Source organism: Trachemys scripta, chromosome 6 (genome assembly GCF_013100865.1).
Source record: "Trachemys scripta elegans isolate TJP31775 chromosome 6, CAS_Tse_1.0, whole genome shotgun sequence".
Lineage (NCBI taxonomy): Eukaryota > Metazoa > Chordata > Testudines > Emydidae > Trachemys > Trachemys scripta.
The window spans coordinates 20,505,275-20,523,141 of NC_048303.1; the positions used below are offsets into that span (position 1 = coordinate 20,505,275).

The window sequence follows — 17,867 nt, forward strand, 5'->3', positions numbered from 1 at the left end:
CCTTTGGCTGGTACACATTTCTTTTCAGCCCTCTTCCAATTGGGAAGGAGAGAAGATGGAGTCTGCCACAGGGCACTGACTGGACCCATTACAGCTTTGTTAATGGGTAGAGCCCACCGTAGATGGAGCTGCTGCAGCCAGAATGTCCGTGAGGCTGTGGGATGATTCGTGGAGCTCCTCAACCTCTAGACCCAGGTTAGTCGCAATCCTGTTTAGAAGCTCCTGATGGGCTCTAGAGTCATCTTCCAGCAGCAAGTCACTCGGTCCCGAGACAGCCTCATACGGGGAGGAGGAAGAGGTCTGTACTGGAGAATGAGCTTCTTCCTCTTCTTCAGTCTCAATCATCACCGTGGGGCGCACAGCCTGTGTATCAGTACTGGGTTTGGTACCGGAATCAGGTTCCAGTGCGGAGCAGAGTGGTGTGGGGGCCCACCTCTCGGAAGTAACCAAGCATGATTGGTGGGATGACAGACCCAGTACCTGGGGAACCCCCCATGGTTTCCAGATCAGCCACTGCATAGGCCACTGGCTAGGTACTGGCAGAGGGGACCTGCACAGGGGTCTGGTGGTATGTAGGATGGGTACTGATGGTGGCCCTTGGGATGGGTGTAGGGCTCCACCTCAGACTCCGACGAAGAGTCCTTCCATGGATGACCACATGGGAGCAGTACTCCTCACTTCTGCTGTTTGACGCCAAGAGTATGGGGACTGGTGCCAGAAATGACCTTGTAGAAGAAAGTAGGGTTGGCTTGCCCCTGGAAGATTCAGTATAGGGTAAGAAAATAAGAACTTGGAATCCCTGCTGGGATGTAGTACTTTTTATCTGCATGCTTGCAAGTTGATGGAGCCTGTCAGATGGTTTATAGCAGGCTCCAGCAAAGCTTCACTGATGGGGATGGCTACCTGTATAGAGGCGGAGGTGTGTAAAATGTCCAGGAGTTTATGATGGGAACCCTGGACTTCCTGTAATGGAATTTGAAGCATATAGGCAATACGTTTCATCAGCTCTTGAAACATCCTAAGTTGATCTGCCATGGAAAGAGGTTAAGGCATGATAGCTTCATCAGATGGTGATGAAATATTAGTGTCACCTCTTTATCACCCCTTGCTTCCTGCACCTCAAAAGTCTCCTTCTCTGGTTGAGAAGAATGTCCCTATCTATGCTCCAAGTGGGTAGATACTGACCTAAACTGTTGTCGGTAAATGGGCCAAGGATCCCAACAAGGCCACTAGGGCATAGCAGGAGCAGCCTCTACTGATCATACCAAGGGGGTGGAAGCTGAGGTCTGGTATCCTCCATAGTATCAGTACATGTGGGTTAATTATGCCTCCTAGAATATACAGAAGAACCCTATACTAAAATTTGTGAGTCAGAGGAGCTCTCCTCAACATATCCCAGGGGAGGTGATAACTATTCGCCCTGTATGGTTGAAGTCAGTAAGACTGCCTCAATGACAAATGTGGAGCTGGTGACCTAGCAGACTGCAGTACCATAAGATGACTGGTACCAGGAGGTCTTTAGAGTATCTAAACTCCTGCAATACCGATGGTGTATCAGTGGGAATTTGATGATTTCCTTTGGAGGCCAGTTTCGGTATTGATGGTACAGAGAACCCTGATATGAGAAAGATCAGGTCAAATGCCATTGGTACCGATGCAATACATGATGATGGTATAGCTACCGAAAGGATAACTGAGTCTGATGACACAGCTACTAGCCTAAGTTCGGTTATCTATAGTTGAAGAGGTCCTCAGTACTGAATCCTGTTGCAAGGTATTGCTCTTAGAATATGCTTTAGAAACCTTCATGGTAGCAGAGCCATTCAAATCCTCAGGGACCCTTTGGGACCTGAGCTCTCCGGGAACCTTCTTGCGAATGGTGATGAACATTTCATAGTAGAACAGGTGCTCCTACTCTTTTTATTGGTGATCAAAGGCTTCGATAATACAGCTCTCTAACCTGAAGGTACTGTCACAGAAGCTTTCTCCCCTGAGGCTTTCGGTGAGACACGCCCAGAGGTTGAGGATGACACTTACATACTTGAATCTCCAGAGATGCTCAGTGAGTGTTGTTTTGAGATAGATGAAGCACTAGTCATACTGGAAGCTCTGTGTACAGGGAGGTCCTTGGTACATGGGTCAGAAGCTGATCTTAATGCTTGCTCCACCATTAAAAGTCTAAATTTGACCTTTCTGTTCTTTTGAGATCTGACCTTGAAAGATGAGCAAATCTTGCACTTACTGGGGCTATGGTAATCTCCCAAACAAAGGAGCACCAAGGACGCCCATCACTTACTGTGATAGCCTCCCATACCTCTTAAAACCCAGGGATGCTGAAATACATCAGAATAATCAATGGTGGAAGGGTGCTTGCATCCCTGAAATGGAGCAACTATAGGGAAACTACTCAAAGAAGGTAAATATTGCTAAGTAGTTATGCAATATATTATCAATATTATTCAGTTTAACTGATTATTACATTGGATAGTCAAATGCTTAGTATCTATTATCTGTGTGTTTGCAAACCAGTTTTAGGTATTTTTTGTAAATGCATGCATATAAAAAAGATTTAGTAGATTAAACAGTTTAATGCAAAAGTATTCTACAAGCTTGTTAAAAATAAAAAACTCAAATTGTCTGATTTTTCCTTCTCTTAATTCTGCACAAGCCAGTAATTTTTGTCAAGTTAAAATAATCCATTGATCATGGATAGGAAAAACAAAACTGCAAATCCACTCTTTACTACAAAAATCATGGTCACAGTTTCATGTTTAATGGGGAAATCACTTCAAGTATACAATATTTCAAACATCCAGAAACTGGTTAAGAGGTATAAGTCAGTGAAACAAAAATGCAGGAAATCCAAAACTTATCTTTGACCTTTTCATCCTAAAGAATAGGGTCACATGACTAAACTGACAGCATCTCTCATTTGGGTAGGAAACTTCCGTAGGGAGTTAAAATGGCCAAATGAACAGCAACTGAAATATAAAACATGAAGCAACTTCCAAAATAATAAACGGCAATGACTGATTGGACACCATGGCAGCAAAACGTCTTCCTTTTTAAAGGCAGAGGATCTTGGGCAACTGCATACTGCTGAACTGAGTGCCAAGGTAGCACAAAGGACGTTAGTGCAATCCTCTTTTGTTAAAAATAATTTTTGAGCACATGCTAGTTACTCTATTTCCCATATGAAATTACTTTTAAGGAATCTTTTTCTGTACTGGGAAAGCTTTCCATTATTTTGTTTGCTGACCACTAATATCTTTGTATTAATTTTTTTAAGTCGCAGTGTTTGATGCTCACAGGATACTGTATATTTAAACTTACGCAAGATCCCCCTCCTATATTAATATTGTATTTACATTCCACAGGCCACTGTGTTAAAATGTTTTCGGAATTTCTCCAGTATATTTTGAAGGACAAGCAAAATAATTAATCACTTAAAAGGTCAAAGATAAGTTTGACCTGATGAATTGGATCAAAAGGCTTTGAAGTAATTTTAAATCAAGAAAACCAGTGTTCTTTGCAATATCTGACATTTTCCTACAGTCATTTGTAAAATAGTTATAGGAATGTTATCATAGTCAATATTAAACCCACGTATTTTTTCAGGTCTTCAGCTAAGCATAGTGCACACCAAACAGAAAGAGTGAAACTTCAGGTTCCAGTGTATAATGAATGTTAAAGTCATTTAATAAACTTTAGTTTTTATTTGCGTATTTCACTGTTGCGTATCCCACTGTAGTGCTGTGACAACAAATCACATCTGTGTACTGGAGCATACATCAACAGTATGATGTAATTTTACTTACACCATTGCTATAATATTTAGCTTTTGAAGAAGACATAAGCATACACTATGGCCACACCAAATAATTTTCTGGGTTTTCTTCTTTGATAACCTTCACTTTGTCAGCAATACTTTATCCACTTTAGTTTTAGTTTTCAAATTACTGAAAAAAAAAAAAAAAAAATCACAGAAAAATAGCTATACAGGAATAGCTACTAGGAGTTACCTCACAGGCACTGATATGGCAAACATCTATTTTAAGGGCTAATGAAATGGCATTAGTATCACATTGACAAAGCTGTTTGAAAACAACTGCCAACTTTGTCCAAATGGGAAAATGCCCTCTTTTACTAGCATCTTAAGAAAAAAAAATTCAGAAAGTTATTTTTTTGGCCTTGCTATGTCACAAAGTCAGTCATACAAAGACCTATGCATTAAACCTAAAATGATAGTTTTAAAAGCCCTTCTATTAAAACAAAAATGTCATGCATTTTTGATCAATTATGCAGCTGCTTTAAAACTGTTGCAAGACCATACTGTATATATTAGCTTTTATACTGCTAATGCACAACTAACAGCAAACTTGATTAGATTAACACAAATCTGTCTTAATTACACCGTTATATCACACTAAAGAGACAAAATGCCACAAGATTGGCAGAAACATTTAATTCTGAGCACTCAAACGGCAGGATAATTGTGTGTTGTAACCCTTCACGTTTAGGAAAAAAACCGAAATCCTGCAGTCTCACTTTACAAAAAAAAGTTCTGCTGTAAAATATTAAGTGGGAGGGAAACTATATACCATCTATAACACAGAGTAACTTATACAACTAGTGTCAAAGGCAAACAAAACTTCTAAATAAAATATCAAAATACTCATAGCTACTGAAGCACAAATGCTGCATTAAATAGAGTCAGGATTTAAGACAATGCACTAGTGACTAGTTAATAAAAAGGACAAAAAAATAGGGAAGTTACTACAGTTAGTAACCTATGTCTAAATAAAAAAAAATAATGGGGGGGGGAAATTAAGCTAATATTTTTTTAAATCAGAGCACAATTTCCATTTGTGGTATCTTTACATCCATAATTTGTCTGATACTGCACATCCATTAAAAGTTTAGAACTTCACAGAAGAGTTAAGTCCTCTTTCTGCAAAATTGATCTTCCATCTGTTTTTTGGATGTTTTAAAACAGACATTATTATGAATAAAAAAGAGTCAGGCAACAAATGGACTCCTATTATCACTTCCTGTCTTAACACTGATGACAGACATTTTTAAAAGTTATCGTAATCTTTTTTGTCTTTTTTCCCCTCTGCTTCAAACCCATCGACCCCATCACTGTCTCTTCTCCTTTTACGATTGTTATGAATGTTGAAACGTTGATTCATCTGTGGCAATGGATCCATTCCTAGAACTTTGTGTATTTGACGGAATGCAAGGAGTCTCAGTGCAAACTGGTAACAGAGGGAGGAGGGGGGAAACAAAACAAAAACCTTTTATCAGAAACAAATGTTAAACCTAAATATGACAGTGGAGGCAGTTAACATTCATAAACCACATTAAAAAAAACAATCAAAGCTTACGCAAATTTATCTACAGTAATCCTTTTCAATCCAATATAGTTTTAAGTTTAAACAGGTACAGTCATTTAGATTGATAAAATACAGACAAGAGTGAACATCTTTGCAAGTACAAAAGGATGGAACTGCAGTAATCCTCTTCCTAATCTTGGCAGTAGCAACAGCTAATCTTAGGTCCACATCTTAGTTTATGACAAAGTACCCTTTGTGCCATAAAGCTGATCTAAAACTGTACCAAACGTACAGTTGGAATACTTCCCCTACAAGGGAACCCTTGTCGGGCATAAAGCCATCATAAAGGCTATCCTTATTTTGGAGCTAGTTTGATTCCCAGTGTAAGTGCCCTCAGGATTTATTGCCTGTTTCTAATAGGTAGACTGAGCATTATGTGAGAACACCTGAGTACTCAGCCCTTAAACTGAGCATGTATCTGTGCATTTATTCAAACTTTTGTTACATTAGTCAATTCTCCCCCCCCCCCACCCCAGTTTTACTACTGAAGGAGAACGATCTTAAATATTTCAGCATACCACACTTGGCTATTTTATTATAATGTTGATTACCTGTGCACTCGAAGTAATATCCTCTCGTTGCTGGTCTGTCATTAAAGCAAGTGTATCATAAGGATCTTTTTCACAAGGATCCAAAAGGCCAGGACCACCTGTAACAATACGGCTAGTTACCATTACTAGAGTCCACATATACTGATTATATATAGCAACTATAATATACATTTTAGCTGAGCTTATAAATACCTTTGACAAAATCTAAAATTTGTATCAAACAAGTGCAACCTGCCTTTAAGGATTATTCCTGAAGATATACACTCAAAAACTCTCCTCAATGCATCCCCAGGGCTTTGTGGTCCAGAAGCACTGCTGATCGCTTTCTCTACTAGTAACTCCATAGCCTAAAATCAAGAATAGAAAAAGAGACTATTTTATTAGGCTGCTTTAAAAAAAGAAACCATCACAATTCAACTCAGATCTTCTGGTATACACAGCTTAATAAGTTACACAAAGAATATTGTGTCCAGTTGAAAAGTAAGGAAAAGTTAGACTAACAGATTTTTAGACAGCTGAATAGGGATACAAAATTAGCCTAACAGCAATAACCCCTATATTTAGATTGTCTAACACTTCCCATTATAAGATTCTTATGACCTTTTTTGAGATGCTCTAACACCTCCATTGTTTGCAGTTGGCCTTTGAAATTCAGCAGGGAGAACATCCTAGGGTTAGAAAAGTACCTTTTCTTTGACCCATGAAATTCTGTTCAGGCTTAGCTGAGATATAAATGAAAAAAAAAAAAAAAATCACAATTTCCCTTCTGTCACATCTGTTAGCAGCATGCCAAAAAACAGTCCCCCGAACACAAACATTCTAATCCAAGTCTGGCCCACATCACTGCCAAAGCAGCACCAGTAATACAGACTGCACTGGGAATCCCAGGAGTGGGCACACTCTTCAGGGAGATTGGGTAGGGAATGGGTTGGGGGTGGAGAGAGCACAATCTGAGCCTGGTTCCTCCTCCCCTTCCTGTACTGAGATGGGAGGGTGAGAGAAGAGAAAGGGAGAATAAGCGTATGCGCACTGGGCCAGACTTCCCCTGATCAACCCCTTCCATCCTGAGGGATAATTTCCTATGCTCAAATTGTTAGTCCTGTGGGTCAAGCTGTGTGGAACAACTGAAGGTTTAGCATTCAAACCCTACACCAGGTGATGCATGATAGTGAGGATGATACAGCTGCACATGAAATAATTTACCTTTTTTTCTTTTAAAAGACTAGGAAATCCCATAACCTCCCTCCCCCTGCCTCCCCCCCATCCCCCGGCCAAAAAAATCTCCACCCATTAAAAGAGGATTATTTATTTTACTAAGAAGCGACAAAGAGTCCTGTGGCACCATGCGTCTGACGAAGTGGGTATTCACCCAAGAAACCTTATGCTCCAATACGTCTGTTAGTCTATAAGGTGCCACAGGACTCTGTCGCTTTTTACAGCTCCAGACTAACACGGCTACCCCTGTTATTTTACTAAGTTGAGCATTAGAAAATAAGGCATTTGGGTTGCCTATGCGGCCGTAATTCTGCAGCTTTGTTTACATTCATTCTGATAGTATGTGATCAGGTAATTAAAGACTGTTTTCCAGAGAATCCCGGCTTCATTGAGTGCACAAGATGCACAGCAAGCAGGGAATGAAGCACAGTCAAGTAATGAATTAGTCTGTAAGAACCCTGCTTCATTTGTTCTAGCAGTTGGATAGTGTGTAGAAACCAAGACAGGGGACTGCAAGAAGAGAAAGGATGATCTTGTGGTTAAGGCAGGTGAATGACATACAGGAGAATCCAATTCTATCCCTGCTTCTGCCACGGTCTTTCAATATAATGCTGAATAAATTACTTAAACCAACATTTTGCTATTAATTGTGAATTCCTCATTCCTGCTCTGCTCAACTTGAGATTCCTGGGGCCTGATATGCAGAGCACTTACAGCTACAACAGAAGTCAATGGGAGCTGTGAATATTCAGCAGCTCTAGCAATAAGACAGTATGGTCTGAAAGAATGAGGACAGGGTTGGGAATCAGGAGTGTGTGTTCAAATCCTAGGTTTGCCACTGATTCACTATGTGGCCTCAGGCAAATCTTTGTGCGTCAGTTTCCCTACCTGTAAAATGGATGCCTCCCGTCTTGCAGTATAGAAAAATTCATTAATGTTTGTGAGGCACTCACCTACTAAGATGATGAGTGCCCTAGAAAAGACTATGAGGAAATAATTCTGAATTCACTGGAGGCTTTGGATGGCATCTGGTAAACAAGGGAGAGAGGGCCACTAACTGAACGGGGAGTACAAAAATATCAAACAGCTGCCTCATTCTCTGAGCACTGTCCATCCTATGAACCAAATCAGGTAGGAATAACGAGGAAAAAAAAACAGTGTATGATCATTCAATAAATAATGCATCATAATGCAATGGGGTAGAATTTGCAATGCATAAGTAACCTAAATACTGGCATTTCCTAATTTTTGAAAAAAGAACGAGGAGTACTTGTAGCACCTTACAGACTAAAACTTATTTGGGCATAAGTTTTCGTGGGCTAAAACCCACTTCATCGGATGCATGCAGTGGAAAATAAGAGTAGGAAGACACACACGCGCGCAAAAATTGGTGTTGCCATACCAACTCTATTGAGACTAATCAATTAAGGTGGACTATTATCAGCAGGAGAAAAAAAAAACTTTTGTAGTGATAATCAGGATGGCCCATTTCAAACCATTGACAAGAAGGTGTGAGTAACGGTAGGGGAAAAATTAGCATGGGGAAATAGTTTTTACTTTGTGTAATGACCCATCCACTTCCAGTTTTTATTCAAGCCTAATTTAATGGTGTCCAGTTTGCAAATTAATTCCAGTTCGGCAGTTTTTTGTTGGAGTCTGTTTTTAAGTTTTTTTGTTGAAGAATTGTGACTTTTAGGTCTGTAATTGAGTGACCAGGGAGGTTGAAGTGTTCTCCGACTGGTTTTTCAATGTTATAATTCTTGACGTCTGATTTGTGTCCATTTATTCTTTTGCATAGAGACTGTCTGGTGTGGCCAATATACATGGCAGAGGGGCACCGCTGGCACATGATGGCATATATCACATTGGTAGATGCGCAGGAGAACGAGCCTCTGAGGGTGGGCTGATGTGATTAGGTCCTATGATGGTGTCCCTTGAATAGATATGTGGAGAGAGTTGGCAATGGGCTTTGTTGCAAGGATAGGTTCCTGGATTAGTGTGTGGTTGCTGGTGAGTATTAGCTTCAGGATGGGAGGCTGTCTGTAAGCGATCCCTCACTCTCACAGATCTTGGGAGACAGGCCAGTCCTTGCTTACAGACAGCCCCGCAACCTGAAGCAAATACTCACCAGCAACCACACACACCACAACAAAAACACCCATTTTTTCCATGTTCTCTGTGTATATATACACATCTTCCTACTGTATTTTCCACTGCATGCATCCGATGAAGTGGGTTTTAGCCCACGAAAGCTTACGTCCAAATAAATTTGTTAGTCTCTAAGGTGCCACAAGTACTCCTTGTTCTTTTTGCTGATACAGACTAACACGGCTACCACTCTGAAACCTAATTTTTGAGTGTTTGATGTTTTGCAACCTAAAATATTTTGCTGTAGTATTTTTCTCCTGTATGCAATGCATTATATAACTTCTTCTGTAGAAAAAGAGAACTTGTATCTAAATTCCTCGGGGCCTCTAGGAAGTGTGTATTAATGAAGAGCGTAGTAGTAAACTTCCTCCTCCCTCTGGCTCATCATCCCATTTTAAATAGTTAAAGCCTCGCTTTTATTTTCCTAGAAGAGGGAGTTTGAACCATAAATAATGAAACTCAATACCTTTTCTTTCTGCAGAAATTTGTAACTTTACATTGATGACTAAAGAAACTATGAAGCTGATTCTATGCCTGCTCGGGCTCCTATATCGCACACAGATGCAGCAGGCACATAGGGCCAACACAAGTTGCACACGCAAGTTCCAGTTTAAGGGGTGTGTTTCGGGGGCACAGTCATAGTACCTATCACTATGGTGACACTGCAGCCCAGAGGGCAGCCCGAGGAAAACAGTCTTAAGTCAGAGCAGCCTCCAGCTTCTACTGGGGACTGTACCAGCCTCTCAGCAGTCTGGAATGCTGGTGGTTTACGGAGGGCACCTTTGCCCTCTCTCCCCTTGAGCTATGCTGTGTGTGCTGGCTCTTTCAAGAGATGCAGCACAGAATCTGGTGCTGTGTTTAGATTGCTCAAGTATTATTTTAAAGCCAAATAAGCCTTAATGAAAAAATGTAACTATTATACACTATTTTCAGTTAAGCAGAAGTGAATTGGTAAATTCTTTTATAGCCCTCCTTTTATCTTAGAACTCATTTCTGGTCCAAACCCAAACTAACAATGAAGTGGCTTGGACTATTTCCAACACGCTCCCTGTCAAAGATGGATCATCATATATCAATACATTGGTACGATATCTGGCAGCAGCAACAGATATTAAGGGCTTGTCTATACTTACACGCTGGTTCGGTGGCAGGCAATCGAACTTCTGGGTTCGATTTATCGCGTCTTGTCTGGACGCGATAAATCGAACCCAGAAGTGCTCCCCGTCGACTCCGGTAATCCTGCTCGGCGCGAGGAGTACGTGGAGTCGACGGGGGAGCCTGCCTGCCACGTCTGGACCGCGATAAGTTCGAACTAAGGTACGTCGACTTCAACTACATTATTCACGTAGCTGAAGTTGCGTACCTTAGTTCGAATTGGGAGGGTTAGTGTAGACCAGGCCTAAGGAGAATGGTAACAGAAGGGGTCCTTAGCAAGTAACTTTTACACAAAGTTTGTTCTGCAATGGCTATCCAGATACATTTGACAAATTATTTCAAACAAGTCTCAGGAAAGGCCAAGCAATTCAGAGTAAACTGAGATGAAAAATAATCATTCCTAACTTCTATACAAACTCTTTGAAGAAGAGAAAAAAGAAGTACTGAATTCTTTGGTGGTATTTTTGTTTTGTAGAAGAAAATAAATTCTTTGGTAAAGATCTAGCCTCAGAAATCACAGGTTACCAGAAGTCTGGGTTCTTTTTAAAGATTTAAAAGAAATTGTCTGCTGAGGGGGGAAAAAAAAACACCAACCAAAAAACTGATTCTTGACATATGGCTTTATTTAAAAAAAAGTTGCACCAGCATTTTCTGACACTGAACTTGTAGCAACATGCTGCTGCCTTAAAGTGCATGCAAAAGAGGATTACTCACCCAGCTTGGGAAGTCAGACCAAGTTGGAACTCTCTGACAGAGGTCACGAAGAATACGTATGATAATCACACAGGACTGCAGACCATTAGCTCTAGCCTTGAGAGCAATACAAAATCAAGTTAATTAATCCCAGCACCTACAGAAAACAGGCCACAGGTTGAAAAGCTAAAACACCACTGTTCAATGGAAGCTCAGATATAGAATAGAAACAAGTCACTAAAACGGTGTTCATGAGCTGCCATTTACAGCAGTATTTTGTGCCAGGGTTAGTAAACTTAAGGTGGTAGAAGTCAAAGTGCACAGGTTATACAAGAGTAATATTTCTTGATCCCCTGTACACTTTGACCTATATTCATCTGTAACAATACATATAATATCTTTCTATATTAGAAATAAAAAGAATAAAGATCTAAAAAGTATGTATAGAGACTGAAAGGTCAAGGGAATCTGTTTGGTTTCTTTGTTGTGCCTTTGCCAGAGTGCAAAGTCACTAAACCAAACAGTTATTTCTCACCTTTCATTCCCTACACTTAATGCACTTCAAGAAATAGGGAAAAAAAGTCTTAAATCTAAACACAAAGCTTTAAACACATATTCCATTATTTAAAGCAAAGTTACTCTGCAGCCTTATGGAATATATTACAAATACACACAACATATGATCACCCAAAGCGAGTCAAGCTTTCAACATCGCCTTCTCAATGATCAGAAAAAGAGTTTATGTCAGATCAGCAATAACTGCATAAAGCAGTTCTTCCATACTGAGCTTTCTATGATAACATTTTTCTGTTCATTTAATTTAAAGTATTATTACCATGGGCAACCTTGAGTTTTTTCACAGTTAAACATTTATATTGCAACTGAACTAATCTCTCATAAGGCTACAAGAAGAAAGTAAAATGATGTTCCGAACCTGGAACCACTTAGCGTGGCGTAGAGCAGCCAGAGCGTCAAGGCATTTTTGCCTGTCCAAGACGTCCGGTGGGTCTTTCACCATACCCGAGGTTACATCTAAAATGGATTGAATTGGCAAAATGCAGTGAGGAATGGGTGTTTGACCAGGTGAGCAAGACACTTCCTTAAAGTAGCTTCAATGTCACACGTGCCATTTAGAGTTTAACCCCCATCCAACATATCAATAAAATCCCTTTAATTGGGATTAGAATATAACCCAGTATAAAGATCAAGAGCATAATACAATTTAGCCCTCAATCTAATTTTTTAATGGACTGCAGATTATGCAGTAGTCTGCAGTTATTCATACAAACTAACTCTGTAAAAATAGATTTCCCCTAAAATTAAATATTGAAGGAAGGATGGTTGGACACAGTGCACCAGCACAGAGAACACAGACAGAAGGAACACAAAAATCCACTTTAATGGAGTAGAATTTACAACAAACTGAGTTTGCTGAACTTAAATGGTCTCATGTTACTCTGGACCTACTTCTAATAAAAAAGGGACAAGTATAACAAATAAGCTCTGGAAGCACACAGAATCTGGTGATATCATCATTAAAATTTAAATTATAGTGCAAATTATTTTGCTTTAATATGACAAAGTATGTGAAATACTCTCTAGAATTCCAATCAGTTTAATTACTTTCTACTATAATTTCTATAGCTTTTGCATCTCCACGGTGTGCGCGTGCACACCGTCCAATTTCATCTAAGAAATATTAACGAACAGCTGAAAAAGGCATATCTTGGTTAAGTCTAAGCAGGAGAAAGAAGAAAGAAGAGAAGTAGAAGCAGTATCAGAATGTTTGGAAGATAAAAGAAACAATAGATCTTGTACATTTAAGTGTTCAAGAAACGGGGTTTTGATCAAGTTATGACTACCTAATGGTACAATAAGCTTTTTCAAATTGGTTGTCCCAACAAAACAGGCAACACTGAGTGATTCCAAAAGGTAGTTTCTAGCTGGCTAATGGTGTAACTCAATTATTAGTTATATAACGCCCTTAGCTTATTATATATGAAAATGGCCTTCATGATGAGTAACAAAATATGTTGATATGGCAGAGGATGACTAATTAAACAACACTCCATTTGGCTCATTCAGAAGAGTGGCAATATATTAAAAGCAGTCTGGTGTTGGAAAATGTGACATGAGCAAGTTAGAGTACCAAACAAAGTGATGACATTCACTGTAACACTCATAAAGCATACTGACTTGAAAAAGATTTAAGGGAAAACTTTAAGGCAGCTGCCAACATATAAAATGAAGGAAAAAAAGTCAATAGGCTATTAGGATGTACCCACTGTTAAAAAGCATATAAATCAAAAAGGATACTATAACTCTCCAATATAAATTACTAAAAATTAAATCTAGAATACTGTTTGGATTTGGTCTCCTTTTCATTGGAAAATTTATTTTGCTCTGCACCAGGTGAAATATAAGAAGCCACAATGATTCCACATTAAGAATTTTTTTGGGAAAAAAGTAGATACTAATGTTGAGTATATTTGTGAGATTGTATTTGATAAGGTGAAATGAGGAGCCATTTACACTGATGAAGGGGTCAAAGAGTAAGTGAAGACATTAAAAGTAAAATTATCTCAGTCAAGAATAGTAAACCTACAGAAAAAAGCTGTCAAGCAAGACAATCTAAGAAAGGAGCATAATGTGAGTATTAGAGACAATGAATACATTTAGAGAAAAACCCATTGTAGAAAACCAAGGGGAGGTTGAGAAATTAACCCAAACTGGGGGGGGGGGTCAAGTGGCCTGTGTGTCAGTCAATTATCTACATTCTTATAACACGAATGTGCAAATAGGTGACACTGTGCAATCTTTCAGCATAATAATATACTATATAACTTGAAACTGCAATTACTCAGTTTCTAGCACTGAAACACTTTGGAAAATAATTCCATTATGAAATATTTACATTTTAATGCACAGTAGACAATCTTACTTTATGCTGGAAACATGGATCTGAAATATGCCATGTACCATTAATAATGGAGACTGCATGAATAACCTTGAAACTTAAAGCTATTGTGAAAGTCAGAAGATGCCAAGGCACCTATTGCAACTGAGAATAAATTTTGGCTGAAAATATATTTGAGAAACTCTTGTAAAATGTCATTGTGGATTTTTGCACCTGTTTTACGTTTCAAGTGGATTAACCCCTTAAAGACTATAGTAATTAGACTCCTAACCTGCCACCCTGTTAACCTAAAACAAAAGCTATGTTAATTTACAAAAACAAGTACAAATTCTTACCCTATGTAACTGTATTTTATAAATAACCTAAACATAAGGGGTTAATCTTTGGTTAGAAGACATGCTGTGTCCACACTATTTCCTCATTAAAAGTTAACAGGTATATCAATTTCAGTAAATTCCACTATGTGAAATACATGTTACCCAGTCAACTATTTCAAAACTAGTGTGAACACTGCTTAATTCTAGAAGAGAGACAAAAGACAAAAAGAAAAAACACAAAGTAACAGTAAATGCTAGGACTATGCAACCAAAGCCTATCCTTTATGCAGTATGGCAGGTGTGACACTGAGCTTTAGAAAACCTTGGTCAAAAATCCTTCCGATGTCTTGGCAGCAACCCCTGACAGGATTCAACTCCCTCTGCTAGAAGGCTTTGGACCGGGACTGATAAACTAAGGATTAAAAAAAAAAAAAAAACCAACAACAAAAAAAAAAAAAAAAAAAAACCAAAAACCCACACACACACACACATAATATACTTTGTTTGCTGAGAGAAAGATTCTACAGCAAGGGTTAGAGCATTTAGAACTTATCAGATTCCAAGTCAATTCAGGGAAATGCTGGATAACTGTCAAATGCACAATAATGTATGGCACAATTGCCGTGCGGTTAACAGTTTTATTTTTAAAATAATTCATTTTCTTTTTTATCCTTTTGTCATTTAATGGGATTATTATCACACACTAAATATGATTTTACTTCACATGCAAGTCACAGTCTCATCTTTAATCAAACTGTTTCTTCCGGCAAAGCCTTCGTTATCACCTAAACTAGCTCCCACAAAGCCAGCAAAAGACTTTAAACCATTTTAAGACACAGAGCATTAGGAGCTGCAGTAAAAGAAAAAACACACAGTTATTCTGCAGCAAATAAGCAGCAATCTTCATAATAAGACCTGGTTTATTGCAATAATCTGCAGTTCAATATTCTGCATTTTCTTCTAGTTTCACGAGTGAACTTTTCCGCACATCCATTTTACACTGCTCAGTGTCTTGAAGTGAAATCGATTTACCTTGTTTGATTTTGCTTCCCTAAAGGCAATACCATCAACTCAGCAGGTGACTCAAACTCAGAATGACAATTCTAGCTCAAGTCTGGGTCAGACAAAAATATAGTTTTGTTTCCTTTGGGGCATAAAGTATTAATGAACTGAAAAACACCTGTGATTTATCTTTTTACATTTATTATAGGATAAAATTCTAATGGCCACAAACCAATTTTACTGTAGTTTAGAACTTCAGTGTGGACTAATTGTAGTTTTCCACAGTACATTAAGGAATAAAGATAATGGTTAAAATTAATCTAATTTCATAGCATCTATAATCAAACCTATAACGGCGACTGCTTTTTCTTTCTTTCTTTTTTTTTTAAACCAATTGTTAACAAGGTGAAATGCTTTGCATGATTCAGTCCAGGTGAACCGAGTATCACATTTCTGGCATAATTTCAATTGCCAAAAATGGAGACGAAAATGGCTGGGTTTGATGTAATAATATTGGTACAAAGCATGTATAGTTGGAGATATACACACAGTTCATTAATTGTGCACAGCATATTACTAAAGATCAAAAATAGAAGTCATCCAATCCAGAGAACACATATTCCAGCTTTGTTTTCTGGCGTAGGAAGCAGCTCTGACAACAAAGCTTGATGATAATTCTCTAATTTCAAAAATATCTAACATAAGGAAAAGCCTCAAATATTTTAAAGGATAGATAAAACTGCTGAGACAAAATAAAAGAATTAATTCTATGATTTTAATTAAATAACTATATATGTATATACACACGCACACATATACATACACACACTTTTTTTTCCAACCTGCATCATGAAAAAGTGTTAATACAGACAAATTGCCTGCTTGTAGGTTCATATTCAACAACAGACCCTGGTTTGTTATGATCTCTTTGACTATGAAAACACAGGATGAAAGGAAACAAAGTTAATTTTATCTGACCCACAGAACAATAGAACCAACCTATTGCAGACATTAATCATGCTTGTTGGCTAAAAAGCTTTTGGAGCTTTGAAAGTGTTACAGAACAGACCCTAAAGCAACACTGCTGGCACCAGTGGGATTGCACATTCACAAATATAAATCGGTTTTAAGAGCGCCAACCAACTTCTACTTTAACTCAGTGACCAAACCATTTGTTATTACTGTACTACTCTGTGTATGCTATTTGGTAAAATACTCAGATCTTAATACTAGGAGCCTGTATATTTAAAAAAGCACTCCAGTCCGAAGACCAACCTCAGACAGCTGGAAAAATTCACATCTTCTTTCAGACAAAGCTACAAGCACTATGAACATCAAAATAACGTGTATATTATACGCAGCAATGCCATTTTAAAGATGTAAGTGGTGGCAAGACAGATCCGGTTTCAAAACCAGAATGTAAAGATATAAAGATTTAGTTTTCTAATATGCTGCAAAATCTCTGAGGGCAGGCTTGTAACCAACTTGCTGTAAAACATTTAGTTTTCCAAATAACTGAATTTTGTAAGGGGAGGGAGGAGAAAAGAGACACAATTTAGTAACTTTTCCAGAAAGCTGAGGCTGGACATTAAGTTAGGGGGAAGATGATAATTTTTTGATCTAAATAAATGCATCATATAAGCCTTGAATTTTAATGATCTCTAGCAAGACTGGTTGTTGAATAAGTAGGGTTTCAATCAAATACGTATATTATGCCAGCATGTTGCCTTCCAGGACTTAATGTCATCTTAAACAGACTAGATAAATATACAAAAACCGGTAATATAGAGGTAACATCTTTAACAACTTTCCAACCTCCATCCCTCATGTTCTCCTCCCGAATGATCGGTGATGTCAATGTGATCGTAACTTGCATTTTGGGTTCCACACATGAATTCAAAATTATCGCTGCTTCTGGTACTGCACACTTTATTTCATACTTCTCAGGACTTATTACCTGAATAATGAAAAAAATCGGAAGCAACTGCACATTTAGCACTTACAAAAAAGAGGGGGTGGAAGGGGGGGGACATTCATTCTCAGAGGGTCACAGAACTACAATATAAGAATGGTGTCTGCTCAATACATAATTATATGATTTTAATCATGCAGTTTAAAAAAAAATGCCATGCAGTTTTATCAGGAACTGTAACTAAAAACATGGAGCAGTTGCCCCAAAAGCATTTTTAAAAGATACCACACTGAGGAAATTCATGCACAAAATATATTAAAATAAGGGGTCAGATTCTCAGCAATTTTTAAGTTAAAAAAAACAGTCTTAAACCCGGTTTAACTAATCAATGGAGGATTCCCCTGGTTTGGAGAAATCTTTAGATGGCACAGAGCTGAAGTAGTGATTCCTATGCCACAACCCCTTCGAGTGCAGGTAAACTGCTATATTTACTTTATTAATGGTTGCTGGAGTGGCCCCCGGGGGCAGCTAACAGACCACGCAATAACTTAAAGAGTAGCC

General features: G+C 38.4%; 1 protein-coding gene across 3 annotated transcripts in view; it reads right to left on the reverse strand.

Annotated features, from left to right (window-relative positions):
• Nucleotides 1-2,751: 2,751 nt before the first annotated feature.
• The window catches only part of ZFR (zinc finger RNA binding protein), a 51,483-nt gene continuing 36,367 nt past the window's right edge, over nt 2,752-17,867 (reverse strand). For 2 of the 3 annotated variants that reach the window (XM_034773136.1, XM_034773135.1), the window contains exons 15-20: nt 17,210-17,351; nt 12,093-12,190; nt 11,180-11,275; nt 6,183-6,294; nt 5,948-6,045; nt 2,752-5,258 (exon numbers count right to left, since the gene is read on the reverse strand). In XM_034773136.1, the coding sequence (XP_034629027.1) occupies nt 5,079-5,258; nt 5,948-6,045; nt 6,183-6,294; nt 11,180-11,275; nt 12,093-12,190; nt 17,210-17,351 (726 nt within the window). In that variant the 3' untranslated portion in view covers nt 2,752-5,078. Of the gene's footprint in view, nt 5,259-5,947; nt 6,046-6,182; nt 6,295-11,179; nt 11,276-12,092; nt 12,191-17,209; nt 17,352-17,867 lie in introns of those variants that run through there. The other variant, XR_004646063.1, reaches the window with a different exon arrangement.